This window comes from Alnus glutinosa, chromosome 6, assembly GCF_958979055.1.
Source record: "Alnus glutinosa chromosome 6, dhAlnGlut1.1, whole genome shotgun sequence".
Taxonomy (NCBI): Eukaryota; Viridiplantae; Streptophyta; class Magnoliopsida; order Fagales; family Betulaceae; genus Alnus; species Alnus glutinosa.
The window spans coordinates 6,623,228-6,644,371 of NC_084891.1; the positions used below are offsets into that span (position 1 = coordinate 6,623,228).

At 42.4% G+C, this 21,144-nt stretch overlaps 1 protein-coding gene across 3 annotated transcripts in view; it reads right to left on the reverse strand.

Moving 5' to 3' along the window:
- LOC133871099 (uncharacterized) overlaps window positions 1–19,738 on the reverse strand; it is a 101,784-nt gene extending 82,046 nt beyond the window's left edge. Inside the window, exons 1-5 of one of the 3 annotated variants that reach the window (XM_062308461.1) lie at window positions 18,566–19,738; window positions 15,994–16,138; window positions 4,848–5,126; window positions 4,538–4,705; window positions 4,236–4,445 (exon numbers count right to left, since the gene is read on the reverse strand). In XM_062308461.1, coding sequence (XP_062164445.1) covers window positions 4,236–4,445; window positions 4,538–4,705; window positions 4,848–5,126; window positions 15,994–16,138; window positions 18,566–19,491 — 1,728 coding nt within the window. In that variant the 5' untranslated portion in view covers window positions 19,492–19,738. Of the gene's footprint in view, window positions 1–4,227; window positions 4,446–4,537; window positions 4,706–4,814; window positions 5,127–15,993; window positions 16,139–18,565 lie in introns of those variants that run through there. The other 2 variants (XM_062308462.1, XM_062308463.1) reach the window with 2 other exon arrangements.
- Between the last annotated feature and the right edge of the window lie 1,406 nt (window positions 19,739–21,144).

The following is a 21,144-nucleotide window of genomic DNA, read 5'->3' on the forward strand; positions in this document are numbered from 1 at the left end:
TAAATACACACTCCAAACTCGGACATCACATGGAGAGAATAACGCAGCCTTTCACCTAACGCATCCGCACCTGAAGAGCAATCGCCGGGAACATCCAGGAACGTTGGACCAAACCCAACTAGAGCCAGCTCCAGCATGGAAAACTGGTCATGCTTGACAAAATATTATGTGAATGGCTACCTTTAGCCTTGAGTTCTGTCTATTATAAAGGCTTTACTTGAATGCTATACATGGAAAGAAAATAAAGTCCCGCATGATTCTAGCCCTATACATATAAACTATATTCGGTCAAATATATATATGCCAACTATACAAAATAAGAGATGGAGAAATAAGGAAAGAATCGGGGGCTGAAAAGTAAGGAAACAATGAACAATTATGGACAGCACAGCTGTCCATTGACAATGCTAACCAGCTCTGGCAAACTTCTAGACAACACCCAGTTCCAATAAACCCGGAGCTAGCCTCAAACGAAGACGGCAAAATGGACATGTGATTCTCACATACAAAATGAACACATAGCATCTTTATAGATTGGGCTGGAGGAAGTTCCTCCAACCCACCCAAGTGGGGGAGCGGTCAGAAAGTCTCCTCCGCCTAGCTTTCTTCGACGAAGCTTCCTTCTCCCGAGTGCTTCTGGTGTGATTCAGAGACCCTCGGTTCTTGGGTGCTCCCCTCAGCTTTTTCCTGGAATGTCATGAAGGGATCAACAATCTTCTCGTGTCTTCGAGGTGGGCGAATATTCGAGTGAGGGTGATCTTGAGGGAGAGGTTGTTGGATACCCCGGGGCAGTGCAAGTTGCAAGTTCGTGTAATCACGCTATGGGGGTCTCTTACAGGGGGAACCAGAAGGGCTTTCTGAATTTTTTGGCTTTAGTTGATGAAGGGCAGTACCTAGAGGTCTTAGTCTCTACTTCTAAGCAAAAAGGGAAAAGAGAGCTTAAGAATTTAGAATGCTCAATCAACTTCGATGCCAAGGGAGTTGGTTCTAGCCAGGTTAAAAGCAAGAGGGCCCTTGCGGTTGCAATGTAGCCCAGGCTTTGCGGGCGTTGGGTTTCTGTAGTGGGGTTTTTCTGTCTTTGGGTTTTTTAGGGTGTTTTCCTTTGTTTTCTATTTTCTTTCTGTTTTGGTGTCCTTTTTGTATACTCCACATATGCTTAGAGGCGTCTGACACTTTTTAATGCTATTTCTTTGTCCTTTTTAAGGCATACATAAGCAATTGCGAAAACAACTGAATCCTACCACGGAATCCAACAATGTGAAAAGTCACATGAGACTTTTTCCCTTCCTTTTTTTTTTATAAGTAAAAAAGATTTATTAAAAAAGTGTAAGGTGCCCCTAAGTACACAGGTAGTATACACAGGAACAACCAAAGCCAACCCACAAAGAAGAAACAAACCAAACCCACAAAGACCTAAAAAACCCTAAACCTCGAGAAGAGAACCCAAAAAAAAAACACCACAAAAAGAACCCAACAAAGCCCACAAGAAACTAAACCCGAACAAACCCTGAACCCTCAAGCCCCACGAAAGCACACAATCCTACGTCATGTGAGCTTTTCCTTTCCAACACCTGGAGAAAGTGCTAGCATCGCCATAATTGATAGAGCTCTTCAAATTCAAGAGCTCCCTCTTGCCTTTTGTTTTCTGGCGTGCAATCATCTTGTCCCGATGAATTTCTTCTTCCAAGGCATCCAGGATTGCTAAAGACTCCTCATCATAAAAACCATCCATCGCCCAATCCAAGGGCAACCCTTCCCAAAAATCGTCATCCTTCTCCCAATCAACAATCTCCCCATATTGATCAAACCCGACAAGCCAATTTTGAGATTGGGAAAAACCATTGCCCTCTACAGATGAAGGAATGATGTGACAACTCTGGGGACTTTTTCCCTTCTTTTATAACTGGTTTAAACAATACCTAAAAGCCATATACAAAAATGCTAATTTGAATTAGGTCACTTTACTCTTACAACTCTACATGAAAATGTTAAGAAAACATGGACAGTGAGTATCATAATGAGATGTGGAATTTTTCTCATTGTACTTGTTAAATATCATGGTTACTACATAAATTAAACAATGTTTTTTCAATCATATAAATGTAAGGCATTAGATTTTACTTATTAAAGAACTTTGAATTATACATCCGAATAACTCCTTTCAAATAAAGAAAAACAGTTGAGAGAGAGAGAGAGAGAGAGAGAATTACTAAATCAGTCCCTATAGTTAGATCATTATCAAATTCGTCCCCGTGCTTTCAATTTTATCTAAAAGATCCTAGCTAAGATTCTAGCAAATAGGCTTAAGATGGTGACGGAGAAGATCATCTCTAAGTCGAAGAATGCTTTCATAAGAGGTACACAAATCCTAGATCCTATTCTTATTGCCAATGAATGGCTTGATAGTATATTAAGATCTATAGTGCTAGGTGTTATTTGCAAAATGGATCTTGAAAAAGCTTATGATCATGTGAATTGGGATTTTTTGTTGTATATGTTGAGGACGTGTGGCTTTGGAAAGAAATGGTGCTCTTGGATTGCTCGCTGTATATCTTCCGTGTTTCTCAGTTTTGGTAAACAACACTCCAACAGACTTCTTCAGTAATTCCCGTGGTTTGAGACAAGGAGATCCATTATCCCCCTTGTTGTTTGTCTTTGTGATGAAGGCTTTGGGTAGACTGATTTATGTTGTTGTTCGTCGAGGGCTGTTGGATGGTTTCTCAATGGACATCGTTGTTTTCTCTCTTCTTTTGTTTGTTGATGATATCTTGATCTTTTGTGGTGCTCTTCCAGCACATCTGCGTCTTTTGCGGAGCTTATTCCTTTATCTTGAAGCTTCCTCAAGCTTAAATATTAACTTGGCCAAGTCAAAATTGGTTCCTATGGCGAATGTTGAACTGGTGGAAAGGTTGGCTGGACTCCTAAGTTGTGAGGTTTCTGTTTCCACTCTACCGGTAAAATATCTCAGTTTGACATTGGGGGCTCCCTACAAAGCCAAGCATATCTGGAATGACGTTATTGAGAAGGTAGAGCGTTGGTTAGCTAGTTGGAAAATGATGTATCTGTCGAAAGGTGGCAGGGTTACCCTTATTAAGAGTACCCTTGCCAATTTGCCTACATACTTCATGTATCTCTTTCCTTAACCGGCGAGTATTGCTAACTGTATTGAGAAGCTCCAGCGTGATTTCTTGTGGGGTGGGCTAGGTGAATTGTTCAAATATCACTTGGTAACTTGGTCCAAGGTTTGTTCACCGATCTCTGAGAGGGATTGGGTATTAGAAATTTGATGGTGTTCAATCCTGCTCTCTTAAGTAAATGCATGTGGTGCTATGGGCTTGAAAGAGAGGCTTGGTGGAAAGTTGTGGTGGACTCTAAATTTGGCAGTTTATAGGGTGGGTTGTGCTCTCTTGAGCCTACTGGAGCGTTTAGGGTGGGGTTATTAAAGAATATGATCTCCACTAGAATGAGGGGCAGTGTCTTCGGGGAGTTCTGGCAGAGCTACCGGTGCAGCAGCAAGTTGAGCCAAATGGATACTTGAGCTCGCACCCACACCCGAGCCCAAAGGGGGTGCCCCAGTGCTCTTACTCACTCTCGAAGCAAAAGAAGGATTAGATCTGGACCGAAACTGGTGTTTAGCCCGTGACCCAAGGAATGCACTTATTAATTACAACCAGACAATTGTTAATTTGACTTTAACTTTCTTCTTAAGATTGTCAATTTGAACCAAGGAATTCCCTTATTAATTGCAACTAGACAATTGATTAATGAACTCAATATCTCCACTGCCACATACCCAATAATGCTTTGTCTGTAATACTCAACACCTCATTCTCAAGCCCCTAACTTCTTTTAAGATGCAAATCGTGTACCAATCAACAAATTAGAAACTATTTTGAGAGAATGGAGCACAGCACTTTATATACAGACACATCAACAACCCAAAAATGGTGGGAAAAACAAACTAACTAAATGTGCGGGTAGCATATTGTATCAAAACTAGTACAACCACAACACCATTGAAATGCACATAAAAGTGGGAAGAACCAGCTCAGTGCAAAAAAGATACATATATTTTTTTTTGTTTTGATAAGTAAAAGATACATATATTAAACGTCATCCTCATAAAAAACTAACATTGTATACACACTTACCCAACTAAACACAGTAACAATGCCCTTCACATAGGCAGATACAGTACCTAGCCTTTCCTAAGTCCGAAGTACATACATTCTTACCCGAAGAGGACTCTGTACAGAGAGTCTTTCCAACACGAAGTTTTCAACAAACGGGTCCGACTGAGCACCTTCAAATCCTAATGCTTTTTGTTCTCCAGACAACAACGATAATTTTGAATTCCATGAATGACCAGAATTGACACAGGCAACGAAAGAGGCAACATCAAGCTGATAACATAAGTAATTACAAAGATGCTCCACACAAGAAACCTGTCAAGAACAAAACAAACAATATTTCTACTGATTTGTAATACAAGTGATCATATTGTACCAAAGGAATTATTACCATAAAAGTTTCTTACCTCATCCGATTGATTACCATAGAGCGAAGATTCTTCCAGCCGAAGTACCTGAGACTTACTTGTCCACAGCAGTTGCATTAAATTCCTCCGTGCTGTTGTTTTACCGGACAATAAATCCCAACCCATGGAAGCTACCAAGGGCTGAAGCCGGGGCAATAACGTAAGAACCTGTCGCATATCCAGATGAACAAGGTTTGTAAGATTAAAGCTGCCATCAATTCGAGTTGAAAATTGAAATTTCAACCAAAAACAAAAAAACTATTGTTTTCATACTCACATATTCAATTTAAACATAAAACTGGACACATACATTGCTAGCCTCTTGAAGTTGCTCCCTCTTCACAGCAGACAGGGCACTTTCCATGACACGATCAAGTATATGTAATCCAGAAACACGACCATAATGGTACATATCTCTCATGCAAGAACTGACTGCCATATTCAAGGATGACGTCTTATCATATCCATCTGTATCAGATTTCAACTCTACGAGATATCTTTGAAACAGCTCAAGAGGAGGTGGAATCTGGTTGTCATCAAGAGATCTATACATCTCAATCTCTTTAGAGAGCAACTCATCTTGAATAACCTGCACTAAATCAAGTCAAGCACGTCCTCTAGCATGGAAATTTGACAATAAGTAGATAGCTATTAATTGATAGTTCGAACTCATCCATTCATATAGTGCCTCAAGGATGAAAAAGTATAAAGCATTCATTGGCAATCTTTGAACTTTTGTGTCAAAGAATGTCTTAGTGACATCTGTTTTTGGCACAACTTTTTTGATAAGTAATAAATCAATCTCATTGAAAGCATAAGGTGCCCCTAAGTACACAATAAGTATACAAAAGTAACCACCTAACTAGAAAGAGCAAAACGAACAAAAAAGCACTAAAACTAATTGACATACGCCGCCATCTAAAGATACAAAATTTCAAATAACATAGAAATAATTTCTCTCATAGTCCTCTCCATGTCCTCAAAGTTTCTATCATTCATTTCCCTCCATAAACACCAAAAGATGCATGTAGGCACCATTTTCCACATCGCAGCACTCTTTGGAATGCTAAAGGATCACCAGCATTCAAACAAATTGATAACACATCAAGGCATAACCCAGGATATTCCAAAACGACTAAAAAGACACTCCAAATAGCGGAAACCACATCGCAATGAAAAAGAAGATGGTCCACAGACTCCACATTCCTCTTGCACATACAACATCTGTCCATCACGATGACGTGCTACCTCCTTAGATTATCTAAGGTGAGGATCTTGCCCAGAGTCGCTGACCACGCAAAAAAGGCTGCCCTCGAAGGAGCCTGAGTCCGCCAAACACTCTTCCAGGGGAAGTTACTACCTTCAAAAGAAGCCAGAGAGCAATAGAAGGATTTGGAGGGTATTCAAGAGCTGGATGCTATTGAAGAATGTCGAAGCTTAGAGGAGGACGAAAGGGTTCGTAAGATTGATATGTCGAGAGAGAGAGAAAACTCTTCTTTTTGAGGAATTGAACTGGAGACAGAAATCTAGAGCTTTGTGGCTGAAGGAAGGGGACAAGAATACAAAATTTTTTCATAGGGTGGCAAACTCACATCGTAAATTCAATCAAGTGAACTCTTTGAAAATCAATGGTGAAATTTCCAAGAACCCTGCGGAGATTCAGGAGCACATAGTCCAGTTTTACAACAATCTGTACTTTGAGAATTATTCTTGGCGACCAAGGGTGGATAGTCTTTCTTTCCTATCCATTGATGAGGATGAAAGTATTTGGTTGGAAAGAGATTTTGAGGAGGAGGTGTGGGATGTGATCAGGGAGTTGAACGGAGATAAGGCACCGGGTCCAAACGGCTTCACTATGGCATTCTTTCAGAAGTGTTGGGATATTTTAAAATATGATATTATGGCTGTTTTTGCATAATTTCATTCTCGAGGTAAGTTCGAAAAGAGCTTTAATGCTACTTTCATTTCTTTGATTCCAAAGAAGACTAGTGCCATGGAGGTGAAAGATTTTCGCCAGGGTTCTCAATGGGTTCCAAAGATTCCGAGGCCTTAGTTGTGAATCACCTGTTGTTTGCTGATGACACATTGATCTTTTGTGGTGCTCAAGAAGAACAAATTCGACATCTGAGATGTATCTTCTTATGCTTTGAGGCAGCTTCTGGTTTGAGAATTAATTTAGGAAAATCAGAAATTGTTCCAATTGGTGGAGTAGAGGATGTCAAAAGGTTGGCTAATCTTCTTGGATGTCGGGTTGCTTCTTTGCCTATGACCTACTTGGGATTGCCGTTGGGTGCTTCTTACAAATCCACCTCTATTTGGAATGGTGTTATTGAAAAAATGGAAAGGAGGTTGGCGGGTTGGAAGCGGATGTATTTGTCGAAGGGTGCCCGGTTGACTCTTATTAATAGTACGCTCTCCAATATCCCCACATATTACCTATCATTGTTTCCTATTCCAATGAGGGTGGCCAATCGTTTTGATAAAATTCAAAAGGATTTTTTTTGGGGTGGCATTGGTGATGAGACCAAATTTCATCTAGTGAATTGGAACAAGATTTGTACACCTTTGCATGCAGGTGGGTTGAGAGTTCACAATTTCATCCAATTCAATCGAGCACTCTTGGGTAAGTGGTTGTGGAGATATGATAGGGAGAGAGAGAGGCTTTATGGCGTTTGGTGATTGATGCCAAATTTGAGAGTTTAAAGGGTGGGTGGTGCTCAAAAGAGGTTTCGGGTTCTTTTGGAGTGGGTGTATGGAAACATATAAGGAGGGAGTGGGAGAAATTTCGCAATTTTGTTCGTTTTGAAGTGGGAAATGGATCAAATATTAGTTTTTGGCAAGACTGGTGGTGTGGGGATAGATCCTTGAAGCAATGCTTTCCAGCCCTTTTTAGTATAGTAAGGAACAAAGATGCGATGGTAGCGGATAATTTGGTGGTTCATAATGGTGTAATTCAGTGGAATGTTCTCTTCACGCGTCAAATCCAGAATTGGGAGATGGATATGGTTCTTTCTTTCTTCGATCGACTTTACTCCACTTCGGTTCGACATGGAGAGGGTGACAGGCTAGTGTGGAATCCCTCTAAAAAAGGTTCATTTGAGGTGAGATCCTTCTACGAAGAGCTTATTAGGAAAGATGGCCCATCTGTTCCATATTTTCCTTAGAAGAATATTTGGCGTGTTAAGGCTCCAACAAGGGTGGCTTTCTTCGTATGGTCAGCTGCTTTGGGTAAAATATTGACGCATGATAACTTGCGTAAGAGGAATGTTATAGTAATTGAGTGGTGTTGTTTATGTAAGATGAGTGGGGAGTCTATTGATCATTTGTTGCTTCACTGCGAGGTCGCCCGGGATCTTTGGAGCTACGTTTTTATTTTATTTGGGGTTAAGTGGGTTATGCCACGAACGGTGTTGGAGTTGTTGAGTAGTTGGGGGGCGGCGATTGGATGTAGTCATGCTAAAGAGGCTTGGCGGTTAGCTCCTCTGTGCTTGCTGTCATGTATTTGGAGGGAGCGGAATGCTCGACTGTTTGAAGATGTAGAGACATCTATGGTGGAGTTACGGAAGCGGTTGCTCAATACATTATATTTTTGGATAGCGCCCCATCATAGTTTGAGTGTTTTTAATTATGTAGACTTTTTAAATTTATTCTCCGTTCGTCCCTTTTAAGGGGTTCTCTTGTATACTTCCCGTATATAAGGGTTGCGCCCTTTTGTGCTTTCTAACAAATTGCAATTACTTATCAAAAAAAAAAGATTTTCGCCATATTAGTTTGATTGGAGGGATCTACAAGATTATATCCAAGGTCCTTGCGAACAGATTTAAATCTGTTTTGGGCAAGATTATCTCCAACTCACAGAATGCGTTTATTGGAGATAGACAAATCTTGGATTTTGTGCTTATTGCTAATGAATGTATGGATAGTCAGATTCGATCGGGGGACCCAGACTCCTGTGCAAGCTAGATTTAGAGAAAGCATATGATCATGTGAACTGGGACTTCTTGCTTTATTTGTTGCAGAGATGAGGTTTGGAAGAAAAATGGAGGGATTGGATTTGTTTTTGTATTTCTACGATGAGATTTTCTATTCTTGTAAATGGAACCCCGTCGGGTTTTTTTAATAGTTCTCGTGGTTTGGGACAAGGAGATCCTCTTTCTCCTTTATTGTTTGTGGTGGTTATGGAGGCTTTGAGTCAGATGCTTACTGCCGCATTGGATCAAGGTAATTTGACAGGGTTTTCAGTGGGCTCCAGGGATTCCGAGGCCTTAGTTGTGAAACACCTTCTGTTTGCTGATGACACATTGATCTTTTGTGGTGCTCAAGAAGAACAAATTCGACATCTAAGATGTATCTTCTTATGCTTTGAAGCAGCTTCTAGCTTGAGAATTAACTTAGGAAAATCAGAAATTGTTCCTATTGGTGAAATAGAGGATGTCGAAGGGTTGGCTAATCTTCTTGGATGTCGGGTTGCGTCTTTGCCTATGACTTACTTGGGTTTGCCTTTGGGTGCCTCTTACAAGTCCACTTCTATTTGAAATGGTGTTATTGAAAAAATGGAAAGGAGGTTGGCGGGATGGAAGCGAATGTATTTGTCGAAGGGTGCCCAGTTAACTCTTATTAATAGTATGCTCTCCAATATTCCTACGTATTACTTATCTTTGTTTCCTATTCCAGTGAGGGTGGCTAATCGTCTTGGTAAAATTCAAAAGGATTTTCTTTGGGGTGGCATTGGTGACGAGGCCAAATTTCATCTAGTAAAGCTAGAAAGTTTTTCCTACCCTTTTCCTAATATTCTTCCACAAACCCACCCCAAAGGCTCCAGCAGACTCAAGAAAGCACGACCATCCCCATAAACTGCCAAATTTAGAGTCCGCCACTACTCTCCATCAAACCTCTCTCTCAAGCCCATAGCGCCACAACCATTTACCTAAGAGAGCACGATCAAACACCATCAAATTCCTTATACCCAACCCTCCCTCAGATATCGAAGAACAAACCTTAAACCAACTCACCAGGTGATATTTGAACTCTTCACCTAACTCACCCCACAAGAAATCCAAATCTTCTCAATACGGTTAGCAACACTCGCTAGAAGAGGGGAGAGAGACATGTATTCGTAAGGGTACTCTTGATGAGAGTAACCCTACCACCCATAGACGAATTGTCACGAATACATCATTTTCCAACTGGCCAACCGATATTCCACCTTCTTAATAACGCCAGCCCATATACGCTTAGCCTTATAGGAGGCCCCCAAAGGTAAACCAAGATACTTGACCAGCAAAGTGGAAACCCCATACAATAGGATTCGGACCAATCTTCCCACCTAAGTAATATTCCCCACGGGAACCAATTCTTTCTTGGCCAAATTCAACTTTAAACCCAACGCAACTTCAAAGCACAAGAATAAGCTCTGCATGTGACGCAAATGAGCAGGAAGAGCATCACACAAGATCAGAGTATCATTGGTAAACAAGAGATGAGAGAATGAAGTATTGCCCACTGAGAAATCATCTAGCAACCCCCCACTAACCGCAACAGATATCATTATGCCCAGTGCCTCCATCACAAAAACAAACAGCAGGGGAGATAAGGGATTCCCTTGCCTCAACCCACGGGAGCTACTAAATAAGTATGTGAGAGTGTTGTTTACCAAGACTGAAAAGCGCACTAAATACAATGAGCTATCAACGAGCACCATTTTCCTCCAAAGCCACACCGCCTCATCATATACAACAGAAAAGCCCAACTCACATGATCATACGCTTTCTCTATCCATTTTACAAATGACACCCGACTCGCCAGATCTAAGCCTACTATCAAGGCATTCATTGGCAATAAGAACCGAATCAAGAATCTGCTCGCCTCTAATGAAGGCACTCTGGGACTTATAGATGATCTTCTCCATTACCTCCTAAGCATGTTAGCTAAGGTCTTAGTAATAATTTTGTAGATTCCCCCCACAAGACTAATCAAGCAGAAGTCTTGAGTTTGATAGCACCTGGAATCTATGGAATAAGGGAAATAAACGAAGTATTGAGACCCTTCTCAAACTGATCTCTAGCATGGAAATCACTGAAAACCTTCATAATATCCACTCTCAACACATACTAGCAAGCTTGGAAGAACGCCATAGAGAAACCGTCAGGACCTGACGCCTTGAAACCAACCATCCCTTTCACAACCTTCCTTAGCTTCTCTCCAACCAACAATCCTCAAACTCCAAAATGGAGTCAAGGGAAACACCATCCACCAACGGTCTCCAACAACACCGCTCGGTAAATAACTTTTGATAGAACTGGCCAATGTGCTCGCTGATCTCTACCTGATTGGTAGAGAGTCTACCGCCAATCAATAAGTGTATAGAGTTATTCCTTCTATTAGAGTTTGCAATGGTGTGAAAAAATTTAGAGCACTTATCCCCCTCCTTTAAGAACAACACCCTTGATTTCTGCCTCCAACTCACCTCCTCCATGAGAGTAGAACTTCTAGCTCACTAACAACTTCTGCCTTCTTTGATTTCTCCTCCGTGCCTAAAGCCCTCCCATCTTCAATGACATCAAAAACCTGTAATTCTTCTAGAAGATTCCTCTTTTTCAGTTCGACATTGCCAAATACCTCCACATTCCATTTCTTCAAATCAAATTTCAAAGCCTTGAGCTTGCGCGCTAAGACAAAACTAGGCGAACCTTGGAAATGGTACGAATCCCACCACTGTTTCACCAAGCCCACAAAACCTTCCACCTTTAGCCACATGTTTTCAAATTTGAAGGGCCTACTCCCCTTTGGAACATTACCACAGTCAAGAAGGATGGGGAAATGATCTGAAGAAAGGCAGGAGGTCCTTTTCTGGGACACACCCGAAAACAAAGCTTCCCATTCTGAAGTTAAGGATTCTATCAATCCTGGACCACACGGGGGGATCATGTGAAATCGACCAAGTATAGGCACCACCACCAAGAGGAAGATCCATTAGACCCTGATCAGAAATAAAGTCAGAGAACTCCATCATGACAGAACATAAACGAGCCGCACCCGACCTTTCACTAGGAAAGCAAGTGACATTAAAATCACCCCCAGCACACCAGGGCAAGTTTCACCAACCAAGCAAGCCAGCTAGTTCATCCCATAAAAGCCTTCTCTCCCTATCCGAATGAGGACCATAAACACCTGCAAAGGCCCAGGTGGAATGATCAGCAACATTCTTGAAGGAAACAGCCAAGGAGTAGACCCCCACACACTCAACAACCTTCTCCACCACCCGTTTATCCCACATGATCAGGATACCCCTTGAAGCCCCACTGGAATCCAAACAACACCAGCCCAAATGACTACAACCCCATAAACTTCTCACAATACTACGCGATTTAGCATCAAGCTTGGTTTCTTGAAGGCAAACAATGTCCACCTTCCAATCTATGAGCAAATTCCTAACTCTCTCTTTGCTAGCAGCTTTCTTGCCTTTTTTGGGGTCCGAGTTTCGGTTTGCAGGCTTTGTGAGGTGTGTTTCTTATAGGGAAGTCAGTCGGTGCTACTCTGGTTGGGTGTATCTCTATCTCGGCAATGTGAACATTCAGGTTTGGACGTCTGTTTTCGAGGGTGTAGCGAGATGGAGAAGAAATTTTCTGTGGAGGCGAAGTCTTTTGCAATCGTGGTTTTGGATGGGGCGTCGGTACTGAGAGTGGTGGAGAAGAGACAAAAAAATTTGGGTGAGGTCGTACTGAGTGCTCTAATTGGTTAGCGTTGAAGTTGGAGGTGCTGATGGGTATTCCGGAAGATCAAGAATTTGTCAAGTCTTTCCGAGAAGGTTCGAAAATTTTGATTGCTCGGAGGGGTGGGAACAGAACTGGGCGCTTCTTAGGCGACAGTATTTGGTTTGGGCGGTTGGAAAGGTTTCATTATCATCCCTGAGGGCCATGGAGGGTGGGGATGGCAGAAATTCTCCGGCGAGTTGCGTAAGGCTGTCGATTTCCTCTCTGCTACGGTGGGTAGCGGGCAAGGCTCCTCATCTTCGTCGACCAAGAAGGATGCGAAGGTGCTAGGGCCGAGCTTGGGCTTGGCCTCAAAGTGGACGAGGCCGTCCTTTGCAGAGGGGTTGTGCTCAGTTCTGACCTCTGCTGTGAATAAGTTGCCCTTGGTGGGGGAACTTCGTTCTAGGTTGAGGGCTTCGTCGAAGGAGCCGAGTGCTCTTGATCCCCTCCTGGCGCCGACTCATGCTAAGCAAGTCTTGAGCTCGGCGGTGGGTTGCCCACATGATCCGTTGGTTAAAGACTAGTCTCTTGCTGGGCAAGAAGCCTCCCCCACGTTCAAATTCGAATTTTGAACGTTCTATGATGCGCACGTGGAGCAAGCTAGTCAACGGTTTGAAAGTGGTCTTAGGCCAGGCTACTAGGAATTGTTTGGGCCGGCTTGTCAGGTCTGGCCTAGGTCGAAAACGTTCTAGTTTTCGCTTGGCCCGACTCCTGCCGAAACCTAAAGCACATACGGCAATCGAACCAGGGACGCCTCCTTTTCCGGCGCCGTCTCAGCCGGAGCCCTCATCGTCAGCAATTCCAGGGGTTCTTCCGGTTGGTCCGTCTTCTTCTAGGTTCTCTCTGGTTCGTCCTCCTCCCAGGGGTTTGGAGGTTGTTTCGTCGGGGAAGGGTATAGCAATTCCAGGGGCGTCTTTTGCCTTTCCAGCGCCGTCTCTTCGGCCGAAGACCTCGTCGCCAGCAGTTCCAAGGGCTTTTCCAATTTGGTCTTCCTCTTAAGGGGGAGGGTCTAGAAGCTTGAAGGTGGATCCTAGCCGGGTCACTGCCTCTAAGCCTTTTGGTGCTTCTCTGGCAGTCTCCCAACTCACGACCTCTCCTTCCGCTGGAGTGACTGAGTTGGGGGAGAAGTTGCGCTCTTCTCCCCCCGTGGTTTCTAAGCCTTTTCAAAGTTATATCAGGAAGGCGAGGGTACTTAGGAAAGGGGTTTCGTTGAAGTGGAATGATGTGCTACTTTCAGATTCCCTGAAAGCCTCGAAGATGGTCGCCGACTTAGCTGTTAATAAGGCTTCAGTTGCAGAGCCTCTAACGAAAAAGGTTGCTGAGCCTCCAGTGAAGGACTTTCTTAGAAAGGGGTTTCTCAACCCTCGCCCGGTTTTGCAACCACTTCCTCTTCACCTCGGAAGGTCTTTGATGGGGGGATTGCCGGGCCTTCCTCCCCTCCTAGAGGCTGCTCCAGTTCTTCACCTGTTGGGGGTAATGGTTTCTCCCAATCTTGGAATTGGCTGATCGGTTTTGATCATAAAAGGGAGATTGTGGTTTGGGAGGAGGACGTTGATTTTTGGGATGTTTTGCCTTTGGATTGGGCGTCAGAGGGTGCTTTTGGGGAGGAGGCATTGGCAATTCGGGATGCCATGGAAGAAGAATTTCAGCGTGACAAGATGATATCGCGTCAAAAGTCCAAAGGCAAGAGGGAACTTCTGAATCTGCATAGCTCTATCAACTATGGCGACATTAAGTCTTCCGCTAGGAGTAGGAAAGGAAAGAACCTTGTGTTGTAGAGTTGTATGCTTGGGTTGGTTTGTGGGTCGTTCCTCAGGCTTTCATTTTTGCTTGGGATCTTTTGAGGGTTGTTGTTCTTGGGTTTTTCCCTCTGTATTTTGGGTATGGTTGTATTTTGGGTTTAAGGTTTTGGGGGTGTTTTCATGTATTTTGGATGGGGTTTTTTTGTAGTTTGGGCTTTATGGGAGTTTTTTCTGGATTTTGGGTTTTTGGGGGCTTTGGGTATTGTGTGTGCGTAGGTCCTTGTAGGTTTTCTTCTGTGGCCTAGCTAGGTTGTTCCTGTGTATACTTCATGTGTACTTAGGGGCGTTTTTCGCTTTTTTAATAAAATTTTCTTACTTATCAAAAAAAAAAAAAAGAATTTAGTCTCCTTGTTCAACCCTCTCACGGACTAGGAAAGAATCCTTGGCTTCATAATAACACAAGACGTGCCCTCACCTTGCCTTTACCACGACTAGAGCACTCACTTGTAGCATCGTAGTTAACTAAACACTCCAAATTCTTAAGCTCCCTTTTAGCTTTCGAACCACGTTTGGAAAGGGCAGCCATCGCCTCGAGCCAATGTTCCTCTTCAAGAAAGGTCAAGAGGGCCAGCCCTCACACGAGATCCCCACAATGGAATAAATCGCCTTCGCATGCTGCACAACCCAATTGGAGTTCCAGTTCACCCACCGAACATGGAGAATAAGAACCCAAAAGAGAAAGCAGAACGCCTTCTCCATCCCTATCAATCTCATTCCCAAGGCACAAAGTACCAACTCTACCTTCCTCTCCATCCTTATCAAACTCATCCCCAAGACACAAAGTATCAGCTCTACCTTCCTCTTCAAGAATTTGATCACCCTCTTGAGACGAAGCCAAAGCCGAGAGCAGCCAAGGGGACATGTTTAAGGGAACAAGAGCAGCAAATTCCACCTTATCTTGCGAAACCAGCTTATCCCCACTGTCTGGCACCACAGAGGTCGAATAGGACTCCCCCAACTTAAACTCAAACTCAGCCTTGAAACCCCTGACAAAATCATACGAAATGACTCGAGAAACACCCAGGGATGAGCCCACGGCCGCAAAGGACTGGGCTACAGGACCACCAGCGATAACAGACCTTGCTGAAGGAGACCGAGCTTGCCAAACATCAAAACTAGTGGTCGTAGTGACGAGGACTCCCTGCGGAGGGATCTGGGCTCCGAGCTGAATATTCGGCAAAAGAAAGAAAGGACCACCGGCATAATATGTCCTCATCGGAGAAGACCCATACTGCCAGACATCAAGACTCGCGGTCGCAGGGATGAGAACGACCTCTTGCGATGGCTAAACTACAGGCTTAACACACGACAGAAACAGAACAGGGCCACCGGCACCCTCTAGACTTGCCAGAGAAGACTCAACAAGCCAGACATCACCAGACACCGTCTTCGGGACCATAACCACCTCCGGCAATCGGCAACTAAAGACAACTTGGCACAACTAAGAATAGCTAAAGACAATCGGTAGAACATTTTCATTATGTTATAAATCTTTAGCTTCTCATGTCAAAATAGCAAGAATATCATACACATATGACCAAGGGGCCATTCTCGAACTTTACAGAGTAGCCAACTTAGCCCTAAACCACTTCTCATGAATTCCGACCTAAACTCAGCTTAATATGAGGCACATTAGCAATATTTCATCAAAAAGTGAGACATGCAAACTTATTGAACACAAAAACTAAAACTAAAAAACCAGTCGGATAATACCCAATTACCCACGATTAGTGTATATGCACCATATAACTAACCAGATTCATTCATCTAACTCAACTGCTCAAAAAAACTTGTCAGAGAATGTTGGCATCAAGCCAGCTGTAGCTGATCGAGAAGATACTACCTATCAGACCGCTTAAAAAAATAAAATAAAAATAAAAAATAAAAAGATCAAAGCTATTACCTGAATCATTTGAACAAGATGTCTGCAATTCGATGAAAGAGCTTCTCCATAAACCCATAGCAATTTTTCTCGCACAGCATGCCATGAGTCTCCAAAACCCTCCGTTCTCGAGGAAATACTCTTGACTAGATCTTGCAAAACTGTGCTGCAAGGCACAAGAAAAGAAAATTCAAATGAACATCTAGAAGAGAATAAGATAACGTAAGCAAAATGTATAGTCAAGTTTCTCAACTGTTAGGACATGAAAGCAGAAAACCAGACCTTGGTCTTAATGATAAATAAGCAAAAACATAAGAGATTGTTGTCAACAAAGGTCTCCTTACCAAATTGAGAGATGGAACATACAAAATTTGAACAATTCTCAAGGACTTGATCTCAATAGTAAAACAGCGGCAGGCACACCAAGACAACCAAAGCTCATGCAACTTTAATAGTATGAACTATTCTTACAACAAAAACAATGGATGTCTTTGTTAGTGTATCCAAGTAAGTTTTTTTTTTTTTTGTTTTTTGTTTGAAAAAGTGTTTTGATGTGACATAAAGGTTATAAGTGTTTTATGTTGGGGTCCACATTTGAGGAAAAAATTTATGTAGGTTACACCTCCTTTTTTTGAGAAAACACAAACAGATGTAGAGTCGACTCCTTACTTTAAAAAATTTAAATGTTAAAAAAGTGGCCATATTGCTACCCCTATTTGAGCGGGGTGACCGCGCGGCCACCTCTAACCAAGACAAAGGTGGTTGTGCAGCCACCACAATAGGCCAAGAGTGGCCGCGTAGCTACCCCTCTGCTCCACTGAGGGTGACCATATAGCCACTCTAATCTTTTTTCTAATTATTAATTTTTTTAAAATAATAAGTTAACTCCTATCCCTACCAAAGTTAAGCACATACTTTGTCAAAATATTCCTACAAGGTGTGAAACGTTTTATAAGAAGTGTTTTATGTTTGAGTTTTTTGTTAATGTATTTAAGAAATGTGTGTTTATCAAACTAAAAACTAAAAACACTTGGAAAATACGTTAGAAATCAAAACAAATATTCTTTTATACATAATCCATGATCTCATTGTTGTTTCATGCATTTGTAATTTCAACTAGTACACAATGTGCCAAACATATGATATCCCCAGTTTAAATGGAAATTCAATATTAGAAAAATATAAGTAAAATCTATAATGGGCAACGAAACTGAGTTTTCTTCTTCTCCTTTTTTCCCCACTTTCCTTGTGCGTAAACAAACTTAACAAAACATAAAACCATGTTAAAAAAATTTCTCTCCCCACCCCATAATATTATAAGATAATAGGAATTCCGCATAACCTACTTCACTAAAAGTTACAATCCAGGAACAATTTGAAAGAGTTCAAGTTTCCTGTGCAATTTGGACAAAACAATATGGAGAAGGATGCAGCAAATATAGCCTCACAGTCTTCTGGTTCAACTGAAAAGTGCCAGTTTCATGCTATTTAAACAGTAGAAAACTTAGTCATGTCAAATGAAAGTTGCCACTTTCCTTCAATTTCCTCTCCTCTACAACCATCCACGAGACAATAACTATGGCTTTTCTCACTTGGTTTCAAAACACCATGTCAATGTCTCCACCTAAAATGTCCAAGCATTCAATCAAGCACTTTCAATGCCTAATATACATTAAGGCCTCATTTGATACGTGAAATGAGTATTCCATTAGAAAAATGAATAGTTATTACTAGGAATGGATGAGGGTCGAATGGAATAGTTATTCTTGTTCCTTAATTTGGTAACAACACACCCTCTAATTGGAATTGAACCAAAATTACTAAAAAACCCCACATTGTTTCTTCTTTTTTAAAAAATAAAAAAGGAATTTAGTGGGTGGCTGACCACAACAGAACCTGGGGGTGGTCTTGGCCACCCTCAGAGTACCTCAGGGGTCCACCACAAGGCACCCCGGGGGTGGTCTTGGCCACCCCCAAGTACCAGGTTTTTTTTTTTAAGTTTGAAAGAAAATAAAAGGCAATATGGGTTTTTTTGGAAAACGTTGTCAATTCCTCTAAGAATAGCTATTCCTCTCATTTTTTTAGAGTAATATGTATTTATCTTCATAAGGGAATAGTTATTCCCATGGAAATGACTATTCTTAAGAATAAACCCCTACCAAATAAAAGAATAGACATTCCATTCCAGAGGCCAATTCTGCGAACCAAACGGGACCTAAGGATTGTCAACCTAATGCAGCACTACTTGCCTCTTTGTATTTGAAAAACAATTGACACAACGAGGCTAGGAATTAAAGCTCTAAATTGTGTGTCAACAATTAAATTTTCCATAAAGAACTATCAGTAACACCCAAAGCAAACATGAAAACAATTATGCCAACTTGGTTTCACCTTTATTCTTCTGTGGAAAGATTAAGATTGCATTGCTATTATCAAGGTGAAGCAGTGTAGAGAATAACCCACGTTGCATTTAAAGATGTGTAAACTCGAAAACTACGTTGCTAGCCCAACCTATCATTTTTCAACTGTAAAAAGAAATGTAGCCAGTACTTCAAAAAGATACACTAATGTCAAAAAATTTAAACGGACATACCGGTACTCAGCCTCTTCCACTCCATAATCAATGTGAAGGAATCGAATCCGAGGAACCGCACCTTCTACATCACCCTCCTTCATGCATTCCTTCATAGCATTCAAATGAGCTAGCTGAACAATCCTTTGTATCAACCCCAGAACCTTCAATTCCTCCTGCTCCTCCTCCTCCACCAACAAATCCTCTCCTCTCGCATTCTCATCCCTTTGCACCATAATAGTGAAACCCGAATCATAAACCTCCCACCCCCTAACTTGCCGCTGTATATTCCAACACAACGCATCAAAAACATCCGCGTAATCCAATATCACCCTCCTCAAACAAACCAATTTGCCTTCCTCAATTGACACGGCATCGGAACTAACCCAACTCTCGATCCAATCATTGTCGTCAGCAACAACATCTGGTACCAACCTCTTAACACCCAATTCTAAAACCTTATCCAAAACTCGCACGCAGTCATCCAAATCACCATCAGCATCTCTCAAATCCTCGCCCTTATCCAACACCTCCGCTCGCTCCTCCAAACCCTCACTCTCAATCAAAGCATCTTTCTCTATGCTCTCGAAATCGAAGTTCTTTCGCAGACTCTCTGAAACACGGTCAATCAGATGCTGGACTAGCAACAAGAACTCGGCGCGTAATCGCAGTGTTTCGGGATCGAAATTCCAAGCCGACGAGGCATTATCGAATTGCAAAAGCTCGAGGGTGGACAAGTAGGTAAGGAGAGGCGGGGATGGGCAAGAGGGCGACCAGAGAATGTTCTCGGATCGGCCCGAGCGGGCGACGATGGTTTGGAGTACGGCAAGAGCGAGGCCGGGGTTTCGGGCTCGGAGAGCGAGGAGAACCGCTCGAAGGGGCTCGAATTGAGCTAGGTGGAGGTGGTTCGCGGCGAGGCGTGAGAGGATTTGGGTCTCTTTGTCCATTGCTATTGAACCATTGATAGAGAGAGCGAGGAAACAACGTTGGGTTTGGGGTTTCAGTGCATTGGGGTGATGGTAGTTGTATTGTATTTTGTGTTTTGAGGAAATCGGTTAGAAATGGAAGCTTCTTGAAATAGTCTGGTTTGGGGTCCAGAATTGGAAAGGAGATTTGGTTCTTGTATGGGATGCCGTTATGTCTGAAAGACAAGGACTTGTTTGGTTCTCGCGAAAGGGGCTTCGGGGGAATGAGGGAAAGCGACAGTCAATTTGACAAAGGCAAAATTTCCAATTTTTAAAGAAAAACAAGGACTTGTTTGGATGTCCGTTTATTCTTAACTTTTTTTTTTTTTTTTTTTTTTTTTTGGATAATTACACTTTATCCCCCTGTTTTATCTACGGGATGGCGATTTACCCTCCAATGTACCAAAACTGTTAGATGACCCTCCTGAACTTACCAACGTGTGGCAAGTTTAACCTTCCGTCCACTCACCCGTCTATTTGGATGAAAAGTCGGTCATGTGCGTTGCACGTAACCGTTTAATGCATTTTTCCTTCCCAAAATACCCCTGTCCCAAACAGCCTTCATACTAGTACATGCATTAAAAAAAAAAGGGAAAAGAAAAAACCCATTCAACCCGACTGTCCAGCTGCTCCAACATCGTCCAGTTACTCCGACCAAGTGGTTCATGGATCTTAGGTTGTAGGTCGTAGATCTCCATTGGGATAGGCTCGTCCCCGAAGTTGCTTGTGCCGCACGCGAACACGGCGCGGTGACTCACCAGTGCAACGATCGCTAAAAGAGGAATTCTTTGGCTTGTTGTATCTTTGTGAATGAATGGTGAATGAATAGAAATAAGGTTGGTTCTACCAACAAAAACCGTCACCTTAAAAGGCAGCACATCACATGTCCCTTTCCTTCTTTGTACTCTCTGCACTCTTCTCCTAACTCGAATACCATGATAGCCAAGCATGACGCATGCTTTCTTTTCTTCTTTTCCGTCTTCAATCAAATAATGCTACCATAATCTTTTCAGTTACAACGGCTTTGTCATGCTCTGTTTTTTGAACATGAAACAGAGGACGTGGAGAATGTTTTTTTATGTCAACGTAAGTTTTCTTACAACAGCAGATTCATCAATAGGTATTGCACTGCAATCTCTGTGGTTGCCCAGACCAGACTGTGCCAAAACTTCGTCAACTAACCACATGTCATGATCACCAAGCTCTCGATACGGGAAGTATCCAATAATTGGTGTTCCTTTTGAAGCATCCACTGCAGAGATTGGTACATTGGTGCACCCATTGCACCAACACCGCACCTAGAACACTGGCTGGCCACGATCGGGATGGACCGCCGTTGGATTGTGATAGATTGCCCAACGGCTCTTCCTTCCCGTTTTAGTGCATTGCAGGGTGTGTCTTTCATTCGGTGCTGAATATCTAAAGGAAAACGGGTGATCCTTGAGTGCATGTTTCTCGGTTTTTCAAGTCTGGAAGATCACGTGTCTTCTGCTGCAATATGGAAAGAAAACATGTCTTGATTTGGTGCACGGCTACAGGTTGAAGAATAACGGGTGTCGATGCTGTATGGATTTGGAAATGGCGTGTATATCGGCCCTACCCTTTATGGAAAGTGCCATGAGCCTTGATTCTCAC